The 18,187-nt window shown below is 35.0% G+C and overlaps 2 protein-coding genes across 3 annotated transcripts in view; both read left to right on the forward strand.

Annotated features, from left to right (window-relative positions):
- Positions 1-331: 331 nt before the first annotated feature.
- LOC121421133 (CD151 antigen-like) lies at positions 332-15,004 on the forward strand. Of its 2 annotated transcripts, XM_041615788.1 has the most exons (9): positions 332-1,481; positions 5,349-5,501; positions 5,919-6,125; positions 7,168-7,242; positions 10,595-10,699; positions 11,464-11,679; positions 11,926-12,009; positions 12,782-12,979; positions 13,045-15,004. In XM_041615788.1, the coding sequence occupies exons 2-9, from the start codon at positions 5,370-5,372 to the stop codon at positions 13,045-13,047; spliced, it is 1,020 nt and encodes a 339-aa protein (XP_041471722.1). In that variant the 5' UTR covers positions 332-1,481; positions 5,349-5,369; the 3' UTR covers positions 13,048-15,004. The 2 variants fall into 2 exon arrangements, with proteins under 2 accessions (XP_041471722.1, XP_041471721.1); XM_041615787.1 differs by having other exon boundaries at positions 333-1,481; positions 12,782-15,004.
- A 2,245-nt stretch (positions 15,005-17,249) lies between these two features.
- The window catches only part of LOC121421046 (tetraspanin-6-like), a 71,793-nt gene continuing 70,855 nt past the window's right edge, over positions 17,250-18,187 (forward strand). The window contains exon 1 of the mRNA XM_041615644.1: positions 17,250-17,355. The gene's annotated coding sequence lies outside the window, so the exon portion shown is untranslated. The remainder of the gene's footprint in view (positions 17,356-18,187) is intronic.

Here is an 18,187-nt window from a genome sequence, read left to right on the forward strand (position 1 = left end):
AAAATACCCAAGTTACGGCGGATATCATGGTGTTGATGACAATTAATTTGAATGTATATATACCAATATTTTTTTTGATTTCGCATTGTTTTTTTTATCGATTTTTATTGCTATTCGGCAACATTGAAAAAATTATGCATATGAAATTCCATATAAAATTTCATTCAGAACTTTATTCTTAATGAAGAATGAAGTTTTGAATAGGCCTAACACTGCATTTCAAAATAAAGTAGATTATGTTTAGCTTCTCGGATAAACAGAATTTGATAGAGAAACTCCTTTTCATGGAGGGGGGGGGGGGGGGGTGGTGTCGTGCGGTGTGCCTATATTATATCTGCATTGATATCGAGCATAACATATAGCCAACCAAAACGAAGGACACTGAGGTGTCTAAATGTCTTTTTCCTTCTCAAAAGAAACAAAAATCGTCACTTCTTTCAATCATCCCATTGTGTATCACTGTTTATCTCTCGTTGCTTCTTCTATTGTGCGGCACGACCCAAGAAGTCAGTCCTATTCACAAGCAAGGATTGGAGCAGAAAAAGAAAAGACGACGAAAATGGTTGAGGAATGCGAACGGTCCAGCGGCCCTTTTGTTGGGCGTGCATATGATTCTTTGTTCAGGACGGGCGTGTATGCCCCATACACGTAATATGATAAAAGATGAGTAAAAGTTTTGAGGATGAATGGGTCTGTATAGCCTCGCTATTCTCGTGCCATTCATTCATCCAATCCTTCCTTGATACACCGCCCTGTCATCACAAAAGCGAGCACTATACAGCATGCAATCTCGACGAATCTGGTCAACATTTCCCCCCGAAAATGTTCTTTATTGGAGTTATGTTTCACCGTCGGACAATTTATAGCGGCGTACATTCTAAAATTTACTCTGAAGGATTATCAACTTGGTCTCCAAACTGAAGTGAATAAAAGCCTGCTCCTCAAATCTCTCTTTTTGTCTACATAAAATTCATGACTACCGCTCCAACCTGATGATAAATCTATAACTTTCCGGACTTGGATTTGTTGCCGGGAATCTCCAATAACAGGGGAGGGATCACCTAAGAGAGAGACCGAGACTTATGATATCTCGGTGATGAAATACGACTGACGGAAATAAACAGACAGGATAGCCGACAGTCAGTAGGATCTGTTCAATTTGTATCCTTCTCGCCTGTTTTAAGTGGTAATCGAATCGGGTTTGGCGTATTTTCGTCGCTATTGTTAAAGGACCTCCAGTTTTGAAGCACCCCGTTAAGAAGTTTATCTTGTTTATTGGGAGCTGCTATTCTGAATACACTATATTGCCCGAGGGGAGTGCTAATAACGTCATCGCATGGATTCCTTTAATTGATTGAATTGTGTTTTCGCTAAATAACTTACTGAAACTATATCTATCCATGATAGTTAGAGCCTACCACAGGACCAGGCATATACGTAGTATTATTCAGAAGGATAAAGGAGATATATAACAGAAATTGGTATGTATTATTTTCTCTCCTTTTTGTCATATATTCTATTGTTTTTTGTCGTATACGCCTATTAGAATGAAGCAAAATCGTCATTCTTCTGATATGAGAAATTCAACAGTGAATATTGTTTTTATAAAGGTGTTGTGATCAATAACGTATAAAACGTTGAGTTTTTTTCGGTGAAGCAATTCTCATATACTCGTTGATTTTCTGACCCGGCAGTTTCATTTAAGGAATGTTATATTCCATTATTGATTAATATTAATATAGACTCGTTCTGTTCCCTTAATTCGTCTGCCTAAACTCGGTTTCATCTGACTTGTTTTCATTCACCTTTCCTCTGTTTTTTCTGTTCTTTGTTTTTAATTTCTAATTTATCTGCTTTTCCCTATTCTGTTTTATTTACTTGTTTAATTATCATTAAGTTTGTTATGTTATCACTACCGACTCATTTTGCTATTATGTAATTACTTTTCCATAATTATGATGGAGCTTTGATGGGTGTTTATGATGGTAGTGATGATGATGATGACGACAATGATCTCGATGTTTTTGCTGCTGCTGCTGCTGATGATGATGACTATGGATGTGATGAGGACGATGATGATGGTGATAATGACGACGACGAAGGATGATTATGTTGTTGTTGATAGTGATTAGGATTACGAATGTGAATAAAGGTGGTGATTTAGGTGGTGATGGCGATGATTAATCATGGTGACGACGACGATGATGACGGTGGTGATGGTGATGATGATGGCAGTGATGATGGGTATTGGGACAAATAACATAATGCAGATTTTTAAATGGTGGTGGTGATGGTGACTATGATGATGATGATGGTGGTAGTGGTAGTCGTTATGATGATAACGATGATGATTTGTGTTCCGACAACGTCACTACATTTCAATTTTATTAGGCTCAATCACGTATTATTTCTGGTCCCATTTATCGTATTTTATATTATGACTTTTGTGCGAATTGCGGCATTGTAACTTGTAAAATTGTTGTTTGGTTTTAAAAAAATCATGTAAAGTTATAGTTATCATTGAAATAAATTCCATCTTCTTTGATGTATTTTTCTGACAATTGAATAACTAAATATCAAAGCCTGTCGAAGGTGGAGATCCAGATTTGGAATAAAAGGGTATTTCTCCATAGAAAAAAAATCTCAAAACTGTAAAATCACTGTAAACAACTAGGTAAAACCTAATTTCTTCTGCTTCATTCACTAAAATATCAAGGTTGTTTATTTTTTAAATTCTCAATACGGATCCGAACATAACATTTCCCTGAGTTTTTAAAGGTTCGATTTAATGCTCTTAACCTAAATCATCACTACAATGTTTACCGCAGCTGACCCTCATGAGGGATCAGACCGGTGTTTTTGTATGAAACGAATTGTCACCCCAGAAGAACTTTTAAAAATCGATAGGCCTATCTATTGAGATCGATTCATAACCGCTTCTTTAAACGTCTGCGAATCTTGTAATACTGATAATAGACGGGCGTTTCCCGTATTGACATAACACGTTGATGATGTATTTGGATGAGTCAAAAGGTCCCCCAAAAAATTGAGGTGGGGAGGGGGACGATCCCCCCTAAAGTTTTACAGTTGATAACCCTTTTTTTTGCTTGTCAATTTTGTTTCCTGCGTCCCCCCTAATTTCTGGTGGACCCCCTTAAAGTGTCTCTTGTCCACCCCCTAAAATTTAGGTTGATGACTTTTTTTGTTGCTTTTTTTGCTTGTCAAAATATTTAACGTGTGTCCATCACAAAATTTCAGGTAGACCCCCTCTAATTTTTGGGGCTTCCGCCGCCAATGCTACCCACCCATAAGGCGTCCCTTTTTGATAAACCTAATTAAAGTTCGATATTTTGGGTATTCCTTTCGGGACAATATTGTGAATTTTTTTATGCTGATAATTTGAGAAATCCCCTTTATTGTTTTGTATATTTTTGGTTCATGTTTTTTTAATGATTCATTATTTTTGTCTATCATCTCTGGGGCCCGTTGCAGAAAGAGTTGTGTTTAAACCCAAGTAAAACAAAGTCAATCGCAAGTCCCGAATGCGCGCTGTTGATTGGTTGAAAATCAAGTTGCGCATGATTTTTAAAGTTAAAATTGATTGCAACTCTTTCTGCAACGGACCCCTGATCGACTCGTCTTTTTTTCTACTCAAATACATCCTAATCGCCCTCTCTTATGAAATATATTGTTTATCATATTTTAGATATTATTGTAAAATCCAATGCAGAATGGACATAATTTTACTGAATTGAATTTAACAAATCTCAATTTAGATTATATATAAGGTATTATGTCTATTTCTGAACTAAATATTGATAATTTGGAATACGATTTGAACTTTCCTTGATCACAAAATAATGAAATTACTTGGGTATATTTTGATGTCAAAGGTATGTCATATAATCTTAAGATTGTAATCCATTTAAATTTAAGTATGCACAAAACAGAATCGTATAGGTTGGTACGAAGGTTAATTTTGTTATTTTATACTTCAGGAGCGGATTCAGAAATTCGCAATTTTTAGTTTAAATTTGACTTCATTTTACATACACGTGTTTCACAAGTAAACATAATACAAAAACAATATATCATCATAATTTTTAATAATGGGCAGGTACAGAAAATAGATCTATTTTGTTTCACATTATTGTAAACATCCCCCAAAAGGGAAAATGGTGAATTTTGAATCATTAAATGGATGGTCCAGGCTGAGAATATTGCTAGCTAAATAAATAAAGTAAAATTCAAAGAGCAAAATGCTGAAGATTTCCCTCAAGTCGGATAACAAATAACGAAGTTATTGAATTTGTTTGAGTTTAGCCATATTTTGTGAAAACAGTTATATGCACGGCGTCATGAATATTTATTAGGTGGACTGATGATGTCACATCCCCACATTCCTTTTTCTTATTACTACATGATATATCATTTTTCATACATGTGTATGATGTGTCTTTATTTTGATGAAATAAGTTGCAGCAATAAATTACTAATGCATTTAATCAGTTGTAGTTCTTGTTAGAAAAATTTGGAATAAGCATAATTTCATATAATAAAATATAAAAGACCAAGTGGGAATAATGATATCATCAGCCCACCTACTGAGTATTCATGAAGACATGCCTAAAACTGTTTCAACGGAATAATCATGATAATGGGAATCTTTAAAATTCAATAAATCCGTTACTTGTTATCCAATTTTGAACAAAATAATGTTCAGCATTTTGCTCAGTGAATATTGCTCTATTTATTGAAATATAAATATCTTCAGTCAGGGGCATCCCTGTAATGGAGCACAAGCAGGTATGGGTAAGACGCTGGGTTATGATAACATAACTTTTCTTACTGCATGGGCAAAAAGAAACGGAAAGGACAATTATCATTGTTCCTACATCTGATATTTGACCAGAATAAAGGAAATTTATTTTGTGTATGGGTTGAATAATAGAAAAGGTGCGCAACATTCTGAGTGAGAGTGCAGGTGATGCCGAGAGCGGGAATATGATGGACAGGGGTTTTTGAATGGGGACATGGTTAAAACAGTGGACCCTCTCTGTTTTTTGAAAGATTTCTCCTTTGTTGATTTTCTGTTGAACTTATTTCTTTGTCTTCTGTCTTTATTATTTTTTATTCAGTCAACTTTTACGATTCTTCCTCTTCTACTTCTCACTCTTTTTACGTTTTCGCGAAAAAGGAGGAGGAAGAGACAGCAAGATAAAGCATTCCCGAACACGTTCTTATATTTCAAAATTTGCCAGACTCGATCAAAACACCATTTATGTGATTAACCAATAAACTCACTATCAAAATAATGCAATTCCACTTAATTCCATTTCTTCTTTCAGAATCCATGACATCATTATAAAATGGCCGATCACGCTGCTACCGAGGTGAAGCCCTCGACGAAGAGTTCGACCACGGCCTCGTCTCCCGGATATCTGGAAGCAGAAGAGAGTCGACTCATATGGTGCTCACATATATTTAACGCAATCCTATTCGTAAGTCTGCTCTTATACACACCCAACTTGGGTGTTAGAATAGACACTCTTTGGTGTTACTACACACCAAAACGTATGATGTTCACCGGGGTGCATATACCGCACCAATCATTTTACTCTGGTGTTAAGTTTACAGAAGTTTAGTTAAACACCTTGGGTGTTATTACAATGCCTTTGGCTGTTATTTTAGGTGGTGTCAGGTTTAAACTCTATGGTGTAATTTTAGCACCTCACAAGTGGCACTCTAGGCATACCATCAGGTATTTTTTTTAAGAACTCGGTTCAACAGTGTATAGTTTTTATGAAAAAACTAACTTGTAATAATTTGCTGTGACCCTTTTTGAAAAATTAAATTTCATCATTTTTTAAAACATAACTTTTCAAAAATGTTTTTTTTACACCGTCATATTCCCACAGTGTGCCAGCCTCGGAGCTGTTTGTGTCTCACTTTGGGTATGGATTGAACTTTCAACCTACGAGTCACGTGATGGCATCATCGCTCTGATTGGTCCACTCTATTACGTAGCTAACTTTACCCCACTTGCCGAGGGTGCCGCCGTTTTCTTCATCATAGCCGTAGGTGCCATAGGACTCTGTTTTAAATCCCGCTGTACTCTCGTGTGGGTAGGTATTTAAAGTATTTTACGATAAAAAAGATAAATCTAAATACTATCATGTTTTTATATATATATCTATATCTATATATAATAACAAGCCGCCATGCCTCAGCTGGATCAAAGCTATTGCTTTGATATAGCTCTGGGGAACCTTGATTTAAGCTACGCCTACCATAATGTTCTCTTCATCCATTTCTTTACAATATTTAAATAAAAAAAGAGTTGCCAAAAGCTGTTGTACATGTAAAGCTTTACACATTTGTATTTCTTCTCCCATACGTGTACTGTATCAAATCAATAGCTTTGATCCAGCCGAGGCATGGCGGCTTGTCATTGTTCAAAACTCATCTTCACCCGACAAAGGAAAATATAATTGGTATAGTGTCGAAAATCTGTCTATCTGACGGTATCGGATCTGGCTCGCCCTAACCACTAACCCGTCTCTGTGGTCTAGTGGTTAAGGCACCGGCGTTCAAAGCTGGGGGCCCGGGTTCGATTCCCGGCAGAGACATTTTTTCGGCATCACCAATTTTTCCAAAGGGTAGATAGCTCTGGTGAACCTTGATTTAAGCTACGCCTACCATTGTTCTCTTCATCCATTTCTTTGCAATATTTAAATAAAAAAGAGTTGCCAAAAGCTGTTGTACATGTAAAGCTTTACACACGCACACATACACACACACACACACATATATATATATATATATATATATATATATATATATATATATATATATAAGACTGAAAGGAACGGAACCATGAAATGATGACATATGAAATATAAACATTTTCAGAAGGAAATAAGACTACATGTAGCAAGTGCATATCCTAAAGAAAAACAAATATAGCTTGTAATTTTTACTCTATACCATAATAGTTGACATGCCATATTCCCCATTTAGTCCATGTTATTTCATCTCCATCGAACTTTTAAATATCAATTTAGCATTTTCGAAATACTTATAAAAACCAAATACATTTCTGTCGAACTGCCTTTATTCTTTAATCGCTATAATATCTTTGTCTCTGTTTTGTTTCTTTCTTGACAGTATTTCGGAATGCTCTTTCTCTTATGCATGCTCTCAGTTGTCATTGCAATAATCTCATTTGCCTTATATTTCGAGGTGAGTATTTATCCTCTAATGATGATTTTATGATAAGTTCTTTCTAATCAGTAAAAAAGTATGTGTCTATATTTTTTTCATGTACGAAGCTGTTCACTACACAGACTCTTAAAACACATCAGTCAAATTAACTGGACAGGTAGTCAGCTGAGTGCAACTGATATGCTAGTCACATTTCTGACATAGAAATATTTCTGTTCTAGTAAAATATTACTAGAAAATAGTCAAATATGACTAGAATAACAGTTGCATCCAGCTGACCCTATGAACCAGTCATTTTTTACCACACAGTAAAAAAATTGTAAATCTAACAAGTTGTTTAAACTTTTTTTACATTTGTTAACTTTTAAACAACTTGTTTAAAACGTTTTAACGTTTTTAAGTTCAAACAGGAATTGGTAGAGTGACGGGCTTCAACAAGGTGCTTAACTTTTTAAACAGCCTTTTTAGTGCATTCGAATACACGAATCCCGATTATCGTGAACAATTAATTGCCTTCTTGATAAAAATAATACTTGCTATATAGGTCCCTCCATTATGTGAAGGGTCAAAATCCTGGGGGTCATTTTATAAAGCTGTTCGTAATTTAGGAGTGACTTTATAAACGACTGGTGATTCTTTCTTAAATGCTAAACCATCGCCAATGAATATACCATTTACAACAAGACGGGATCACCAGTCGTTCTTAAAGTGATTGGTTAACATTGGTTTGACTTTTAAAAAATCTGAGCTAGGAGGTCATACTTGTCACCTGTCTCTGTGATATGTTACAAAAATGAAGCCCAGAAAAAATTGCATTCAAAAATAATTATTTAGTGCTTCAAAAATTGAAATATAAAGTGACCGGAAACACCATCTTAATTTTATCCCATACACTTATGTGTACTATTTAGGAGTCTATAAGACGCCTTTTTACAAAATCGGGGTTTGCCTTGTAGTTTTAGCTTTTCATTCTCAATAATGGTTGTTTTCAGGGTTTATTAGTTCTAATACATGCACTTGTACACATGTTTCATCTTGGTTTGAGAATTTTTTAAATCGGCTGCTCACAAAGTTAAACAATATCTTTAAAGTCGCTCTTAACTTATGAACAGCTTTATGAAACGCCCACCAGAACCTTATTTCAATGTCACCGGACGGTGACACGACATTAGCTTCTTGCGACAGTTCCGGTCTTTATTTCGTCTAAGATACAGAGTTAGGATTGTCATATGCTAGGATTAAAGGTCAAGTCCACCTCAGAAAATTGTTGATTTAAATCAATATAGAAAAATCAGACAAGCACAATGCTGAAGATTTCATCAAAATCGGATGTAAAATAAGAAAGTTATGACATTTCAAAGTTTCGCTTATTTTCAACAAAATAGTTATATGAACGAGCCAGTTACATCTAAATGAGAGAGTCGAAGACGTCACTCACTCACTTTTTCTTTTGTTTTTTTTATTATTTGAATTATACAATATTTCAATTTTTACGAATTTGATGATTAGGACCTCATTGCCTGAAGCACAAAATGTTAAAATAATGGAATTCCACGTGTTCAGGGAGGAATGAAACTTCATTTCACATGACAAATGACGAGAAAATAAAAATATTTCATATTTCATATAATAAAATATGTCATCAATTCTCTCACTTGGATGTAACTGGCTCGTTCATACAACTATTTTGTTGAAAATAAGCGAAACTTTAAAATGCCATAACTTTCTTATTTTACATCCGATTTTGATGAAATTTTCAGTGTTATGCTTGTTGAATTTTTCTCTTTTTATTAAAATCAAGTTTTTGTTGGGGTGGACTTGTCCCTTAAGGTTAGGTTTAAGATAGGGTATATTGTTGGATCCAGGGTTCAAGTTGGTCATTGCATTAATGTATAGAATTGGCAGCGGAGCAATCTTCGCCGGAGCAAATGTCATAACCCACCGGACAGTGTCTAAAGGCGACCGCACACCTTAAGACTGGTCTGCGACCCGATTTTAAAATAAAATGTAGTAGAATTCGATGCTGATATTGAGACTTGGAATATCTTACTGTGTAATGTTCTAAATCATCGTACGAATACCTATGATCAAATTTGTGTCTATGCTATCATCCTTCTTAGAATAAAAGCGAATTTAATATCTAGTCGTAATGATGTCATAGCAGTCGGACGATTGGCTACGATTTGAAACTAATTTGAACTTTACTCCAAAATAAGGGCTTGCAATCTTTCGAAATGGTTATAATATTATCATTTCAATTAATTTTAACCTCAAATAAAATATGTTCCATTTACATCTTCAGAAAATGAGCAAAATGTGATATGTTCTAAAATCGGGTCGCAGACCAGTCGTAAGGTGTGCGGTCGCCTTAAGCTCTCTCTCTGGTGATTTGTTATTCAATAATTATCTTGATTATGGTGATGATACTGATTGCGATAATCATGATAATGATGATAAAGTATTAAAAAATCATTATAAAATTATATTATTTGTATTAATCATGCCATAAAAAGTAGTTTACAGAATCATGGTTACTGCCTTTAGGTAAGTTTTGGTGTTTAGAACAACGAAGCAATGTGCTAGAATAATAACAATAGAAACAATAATACTAGTAAAGATTGATGAGATTTACAACGATGAAAGTATAATAACGATGATAACAAACTAATATATAGTATTCATAAAAAATAAGTAATAATAAAGAATCAGAACAGAGATATCAATCGTGAGGCCGTGACAACTTTCGATTTCAGTTTGTTTTTACAGGTTTTATATTTCAAAGGTCGTCGATTTTTTTTAAGGAAGGGGTGGGGGTGAACATGCAAACAAAAATCACAACTAAATTTTAATCTTACATTTCTGTTCAGGTATAATGAAAAAAGTGAGAGAGGGAGAAAAGGAATGATAATGGTAGTTTGATAATGATGATGAGGATATTGATTCTGTGTCACTTTCTAAATTTCTTAACAGTCAAAAAAGCAAAAACTAAAATTTTTGGTGATAGGTCCTTTTCAAGCTCTGCCCCACGTCTTTGGAACACTCTTCCAGCTTCCCTTCGTTCCATCTCAAATATCACTTCATTTCGATCAAATTTAAAAACGTACCTCATGAAGAAAGCATATCCAACATCGCCCCATTTACAGTGTCCTTGATTTTTTTCCCCTCTTAGTTTAATGATTTCTAATTTGTATATTTTGTATGTTCTACATTGTAAAGCGCTATATAAGTTCAAGTTATTATTATTATTATTAAGTGTATAATCATAGTTTTACAATAGTACAATTATCACCTTCCCTTTTATCTTATTCGTTTTATCAGGACATTTTATAACTGATTTTGTAATGAATGTGAACAATTCTTCCATGTGCAGTTGACTGACACTCTGAAAACTTCGATGGCTGATAAAATAGAATCTTACTACTCGACATCGGGCATGGATGATATCACACAATACATCGACGTTATTCAAAAAGAGGTTCGGTCGATTTTTGCTGATTTTGTGCTAATGTTTATTGGTGTTATATTTTTCTTCAAAACGTATGTTTATTGTAGTTATGTTTCCTAAATGTATCAGATTAAAGGGAAAGTTCACTCATACAAAAAGTGGCTCGCAATTGCACCACGTACCTTGGAAATTTAGGCCATACCTAAAAATTTATTTGTTCCTTTTTGTTTATTCAGTAGGTAAATGAATAGGCCTATAGTATTGATGAAATGGGATAGTGTTGAGCCGGAGTTGAGTGACGTAAAGAATAAAAACTTGTGAGGGTCATAGGAGGGGGTGGGTATTTAATTGTCATACGCTAAGATCCAGAAAAGCATTTTATATTTGACCATTTTCCTGTCCTTTTATTTGATTTATCCCCTTCCCTTTCCTTTCTCTTCCCTTTCCCTTTCCTTCCTTCAGTTTTCTTTCCTTTTCTTTCTTTTCCTTTCCCGCATCTCCTTTCATTTCCTTTTCTTTCCTTTCCCGCATATCTTTTCCTTCCTTTTCCTTTTCACTCGGCCGTGAAACTTCCCTTTTTCCCTTTTCTTCGTTACTTTCTGTTTCTTTTCCCTCTCATTACTATTATTATCATTTTTTTTTTTTTTGGGGGGGGGGGTGGTTAGGCGCCCCACAAGCCCAAAGTCTGTACAACGATGGTAGTATGTATTATCTAACTCCTAACTCTCCTCTTAGATCTAGTTTATTCCCCTCAAAAATATTTCTTAATTTCAATATAATTTGATATAATTCAGTTCCATTGTTGTGGATCAACGGCATACACCGACTGGAATTCATCGACCTGGAAACAAGAAAGCCCGGGCTGGATACCGTCCACGTGCTGTGTTAGAACGAATGCGACGTCGTCATCGTCATCAACGTCGCCCTCGTCAAGGATCCTCAACGAAACTGCGTGTACAAACAGGAGTGGAGAAGCCAGCATCTTTCCGAATATGTACATGCATTCAAGAGTAAGATTTCCTCTGTGTAATTTTATAAAACATATTGGGGCTGTTTGGGGATATTTTTAAATAGTCTCTTAGCTGAATGCTTGAATAGTACTACTTAAATATTACCACAAAACATATCGAAGTTCCTTGCTTGTTTGGACAGCAGGTTGAAAAGTGTTGTGAAAAAATATGTTTCTTGTTTAGAATATACTGTATAACTCTTTACGACTAAAGCGGTCCATTTTTGTATTGTTTTTTTTTTCTCAGGGGTGTCATACGTTAATCAAGGATCCAGTAGAAACACCCATTCTTATATTGGGTGGCATAAGTGCAGCTCTCTTTCTTATACAAGTAAGTATTATGGATATTGTATACTAGTATACATTTTCTAAAAATATCCACAAAACCAATGTATGAATAAATAGTGATTTTGCAAGCTGTTTCTTTAAGAAGAAGCTTAAAATCCAAGTAAAGCTCGTCAACATATTTTAGGCTTAAACATATTGGAAAGTCTGCTATCTTGACCAAGCTATAATGAAATAATATACAACATTCATTACGTACACAAATCTATATGGACAACTTTGAAAAGCCTAACTTTGTTATGTTCACAAGACAATGATAAAGTAATATATAACATTTATTACTTACACACATCGATCCTTCTATGGGCAATTGAACAACCTATTCATGCTATTTGAAACTTTGTTATGTCCACAAGACAATGATAAAGCAATATATAACATTCATTACTTAGACACATCTTTCCTTCTATGGGCAATTTTGAACAAGCTATTTGAAACTTTGTTATGTTCACAAGACAATAATAAAGTAATATATAACATCTATTACTTACATAAATCTGTCCTTCTATGGGCAACTTTGAACCTAAACATATTTGAAACTTTGTTATGTTCACAAAACAATAATAAAACAGTATAAAACATTCATTACTTACACATATCTATCCTTCTATGTGTAATTTTTAACTCTAAACATAAAAAGTATTTGAAACTTTGTCATCCTTTTCAAGACAACAGATTAGATCCTAATGCGGCATTCATAATATTGACAACGAAACCCACCCAATGATTGTTATATTTATTCTCCATTTTCCCGTCAGCTCATCAGTCTCATCTTTCTCATCAACCTTCTGCGGAGGATGGGGCCGAGATCGCCGGCGCAGATGAAGTTTAGCGATCGGGACACAGCCCGCGAGACTCTGGACAAACTTGACTACTGGCTCGACCGGGAAGCCGAAGAAATCAAGCGGCAGAGTGCCAAAAGGAAGAAACAGGAGATGAAAAAGAGTCTAAAATCCTGAGTCCGGCTCAAAGACGTTGATATCAGACAATTGATAATCTAACAGTACTGCAAGGAAACTGTTGAAGGGAATTCTCTTCCTTCCCCGACAATTCTATCATACTGTTGTCTTTCGCTCCATGTATTTTTCGGTGATGACGTCGTATAAACCGTTACCGACTGAAGAACCCGTGAACCGTGCACATCGGATCCGAAACCCGGTCCGGTAGAACGATTCATAAGAATTGAAACGAAATGTTCAAAAAGGGAATCCCCCCCCCCCGACAAGTCTATACTGTCGTTCTTTCGCGTCATCCATGGATTTCTCGGTGATGACGTCGTATAAACCGTTGCCGACCAAAGAACCCATGAACCGTGCACATCGGATCCGGTCCGGTAGATTGAAACATTATTATTCACGCACTTTTTCGCTCAGTGATCGGATAGAGGACCGGGTGACCCCGATCGGATTGTGTAACACAGACAGTCGTAAGTAGTCGGTGTTTTGCCTCGATCCGACCTCGAGAATGGCATGCGGTGCGCATGATGGGACATTGTGATTGGATATTTCGTTGTATTAATGTGCATGCTTCCACTCTTCCCGGCATCCAGGAAATTCCTGGAAGTTTTCCGGGAATGATATAATTTTCTGAATATGTCATAAATCTATCACAAAATTGGATCTTTGTAATTAAACTGACACAGATTTTTGCTCGCTCGCAACTCTTCAAAAATTTTACCCGATACATCATACTTCGCCCCCTCAATTTTTTTTTTTGGGGGGGCTCATTATGGCACTGTCTCCTTTTTCTGTATAGAAGAAAATTATACAATCTTATGGAAGACAGGAAAACATTTGTAAAATTTCAGGATTTTTTGTGAAATTCCAAGAACTTTCAGATTTAATTCCAGGAAGTTTCGTTTTGAAAAGTGGAATCACTGTGTGAGCTGAAGATGAGAGTACTGCTGTCCCATTGTAAAAGGAAGCAACTCTGTGAAATTAGTTTCTATAAGTAAAATGAGGAAAATGCATCATATTTTTATGTGCTATTGACATGTCTATATTTCAGATATTGAGGGCTTCAATTCCTTAGCATCATTGTAGAGCATACAGAAAATGTCGTAAATTAATAAGGTCAGTTTTGAAAAAAAAAGTCAGGGGTGCTATTTTCTATTTTCATTGGATGGCAGAGAAGTCTTAATGCTAAATAACACTGCCTTGATATCATGAATATTTAACAGTAAAATCGCCTCATGGAGCCTGTTTCATAAACAGTTACAACTTTGATAAAGTTTGCCATTATAAAAATGGCAAATTACCATGCTAACAGGGCTCAGCAGCCAATCAAAATCGAAGCTCATGTTTATGATAGTTATCATGATAATAAATTTATCATTTATGAAGAGGCTACCAAAACAATTATTTATTATTTGGCCGATATTCGAATGATGTAAACAGTAATATTCGAATGCCGATTGGATGAAAGTCATTTGAAAAATTTGAATATTCTCAGTTCCAGGACAGCTCTTTACCGGAATATCAATAACTCAAATTCAGTATTAATAAGTGGAACTTGCCTCTTAAGTGAAAATAAATGCCTTAACCGGTTAAATTTCACATAAATCTGGACTCCTATTCAAGTGAATAGAATAGAAAAATTATTCATCAATACCATAAAAGTTTCGGTGTGATATTATATGACTAGACTTTCTATTCAGAAAACCCGCTCCCAATTTGTTTCATTGATTTTGCATGACTGAAATTTAAAAAGATTATGAGAGTTCGATTTCATATACATGCTCCATATTTGAACTTGAAGTTAAAGTTATATCTAGAATTGCTTATCCACATATGACTATTCGCTATTGACACTTCAAATATTCAAACACTGTAACAATTCACTTATTTTTATATGTTTTAATCATACTTCATTTATTGTTTACCATTATTAACTTTTTGTATTCTTGTCAGTTGTGATCATGACTTTCACAATATCTGAATAAATATTCAATGTTTCATCGGTGAAGAACGATTATGTACTAATCATGATGTTTGAAGTTGTATTATTTGTCTTTACCTTCTGCTTGTATATACTGATAATCAATATAGCTGATCCAACATTTTCTTTTAGGGGAAGAAAATGATTCCCCCCCCCCCAAAAAAAAAAAAAAAAAAGAAATCGGAAGATTTTTTTTTCAATTATGTATATCCTTTTCTGGTAATTTATAAATTTCTTGCTCTTACATTTGAATTCGATGACAATTTTTTAATGTTTAAGTCATTAAGTATCTATATTCATTTATTTATCCATTTCATTTATTCAATTTTTTACTATTTTATAAATACATTATACAGTGCGTCCCACAAAAAAGAAACCGAGATTTATCGATGATTTATCATAACTTGATCACAAATACAACAGAGAAATGACCTACCATTGTTAAGCTTAGAATCTCCTCTTTCATCTGAAATTACTTATTCACGCATGAATGAGCAAAAACAATTTGAAGAGGGGTTAACAAAAGCCATCTGGCGGGCTGTATCTGGGTTTCAGTTTCAAAAAAAGTTCAATATCTGTTCTTTAATTTGGTACCTCAATTACAAAAAAAATTGTCAAAAATAACAAAGTTCTGATTAATTGAAATAAGGCTTAAATTTCAACAATTTCAAATAATGAAGAGGTTTTACAGGCAAGCGTCCATTAACCGTGCGATAGCTTCTGTGGGAAACCGGTGAAAACACATTTATTAAAGAAATTATGGAAAATGCAAGCATTGTTTCGAGGGAACAGAATCTTTGTACATCTTGATAATTTTCTGTGATTAAGGTGTCAAATAAAAGAGCAGATATTGAACTTTTTAGGCATGTGATTTTATTTTTGGAATTCAGATTCCCCCGCCAAATGAGTTTTTGGTATCCTTTCTTCAAATTGTATTTGCTCACTCATGCATTGATGCGAATTAATGTAAGTAATATCAGATGAAAGAGGAGATTCTAAGCTTTACAATGGTAGGTCATTTGTCTATTGTATTTATGACTAAGTTATGATAAATGTATACGCCATCCTCTCCTGAATTTGATGACAATATGTATGTTTAATTTATTCATTTATCAATTTATTGATTTATCAATTTATTCACTATTTGTTTATTAATTTGTTTACTATTTGTTAAATACATCCTCGTATTCACTGGTTTATACATATAAATATTGTCTAGCAGCAGAGGCTGAAGTGGTTAATTTACAAATCTTGTAAATTACTATATAATTACAGAAGTAAATAATCAAAATATAATTACAGTATTGTATCAAAATGTAAGATCAACTAAGTTTGATAACCTGTTGATAACCTTTTTTTTTGCTTGTCATTTTTTTTTACCTGTGTCACTCACCCATTTCAGGTGGACCCCCCAAATTTTTTTGGCTTTCGCCGCCAATGATAGGAAGAAAGGATAGGCTTAATGCTTATTGATTTTTTTTTTTCAGCATTAAAAAAAAACCCCGTCCAATTTCAAAATATTTGCAAACAAAATCTGGTCTATCCTCTGGATTGATCCATGGACATTTCCGTGATTTGGTCATGCGAAATTACCCCCTCTCTTGGCAAGTTTTGTTCAGGGCATGGATCCAATGTTCAGGGTACAACGATCGAACTTTCTTTCAATCTTTCTATCCCCCTCTTGTCCCTACTCCCCTGCCTGTCTTGTCTTCCCACTTTTCATCCATCTTTATACCCATCTGTCCCTTTCTATCCCGCTTTCTATCTATCTATCTATCTATCTATCTGTCGATCCGTTAATCCGTCCATCCATCCATCCATCCATCCTTCCAATTTTTAATATTTCCCCGTCAGATAACGATTGGATGCAAATAATTCCATATTCTTTGGGAGAAGTATCGCTGCCGCTTTAATCACATCGACACGACGGCGACACGATTATCTATCATAAACAAACATTTTGCAGGCGTCAATGACTCTCTAAAAAGTAAACACAGACTCGTCGATATTTTATAGGGGGTTAAACTTTTACTTTCTAGATATATTCAACATCGGACAATAATGTAACATTTGAAATTATCGAATTAGAAATTTCGAATCTAGTGTTAATGCAATAAATGAAATGTGGATGGAGCTATAAATCACATATCGTTTTTGTATTAGTGCTTAAAAACATAATTAAAAAATATTTTACTTCTTCGGGAATCTACAACCCCTATTTCTCACAATGTAGTCGGCCAGCCGATTGCGCAATGAAATGAATGCACCTGCCTTTACGAAATCAGTGCAAGACAACGAAATTATTGAGGAGGCCCGTCTGCGTCTGCCTGTCTGCCGGAGTAAAAGTTCTATAGTTTTGTACTTGAAAGTGGATCCGCAAGCGAATTTTGACAAGGTAAGAGAAAGACAACCATTTTAAGAATTAATGATGTTGATTGAATGTTAATTCAATCGTCCACGATTTAACCGTGGGCAACGGTAGAAAATTAGTGAAGTTGATTTGTTCGTGTGTGAGCTGAGGCGAGATCAGATCAGCTATCAGACTCGGAGTGCAATGTGCGACCATTGATGTGCCGGGGATTTGGGGTCGTGTGTGTCGCATGGTGTGGTGTGCATGTGGTGCCTAGCTGCTGAATGGCAGAATATAATCAGAAAGTGCATACGCATGCTCTCCGGTGCACTGAGCTTCTGCTGTTCCCAGAAGTAGATCATCTGATGGGATGTTTTGCTTTGGTATGGAGATGCGAAACAGTTTCACTTTCATTGTCGTAGTTTTAAAGGTCAAGTTGACACTTAAATCAAGGAGCATCAAACAGAACCCAGAAGCTCCTTGCTTCAATATTGCAACTGCAAGCATGAAATTGAAATTGAAAGTTGTGGAATATCACTTTCCTCCCCCTCCTCATCATCAGACGTCATCATCCTCATCATCATCATCTCCATCATCACCACTATCACCATCTTACCATAATCATCATTACTATTATAAATCATCAATATCAACATCACTATTATCACCATCACCAACGTCATCATCATCATCATCCATGCCACTATTGCCATTGATCTTCATTATCGTCACCCTCATCTTCTTCATCATGCATCTTAATTATGACCATGATGATAATCATAATCATCATCATTGATTATTAGACATCACCATCATCATCATTATCATCATCATCAACAGATCTTCATTATCATCATATAATCATCATCATCATCAT

Source organism: Lytechinus variegatus, chromosome 9 (assembly GCF_018143015.1).
Source record: "Lytechinus variegatus isolate NC3 chromosome 9, Lvar_3.0, whole genome shotgun sequence".
NCBI classification, from domain to species: domain Eukaryota; kingdom Metazoa; phylum Echinodermata; class Echinoidea; order Temnopleuroida; family Toxopneustidae; genus Lytechinus; species Lytechinus variegatus.

Bases quoted from the DNA above. Each gene is read 5' to 3' on its own strand.
- LOC121421133 (XM_041615788.1), top strand. From the start codon at position 5,370: ATGGCCGATCACGCTGCTACCGAGGTGAAGCCCTCGACGAAGAGTTCG. The intron at 7,243-10,594 runs GTGAGTATTTAT...TTCCATGTGCAG, and splicing joins CATTTGCCTTATATTTCGAG to TTGACTGACACTCTGAAAAC. The intron at 12,010-12,781 runs GTAAGTATTATG...TTTTCCCGTCAG, and splicing joins CAGCTCTCTTTCTTATACAA to CTCATCAGTCTCATCTTTCT.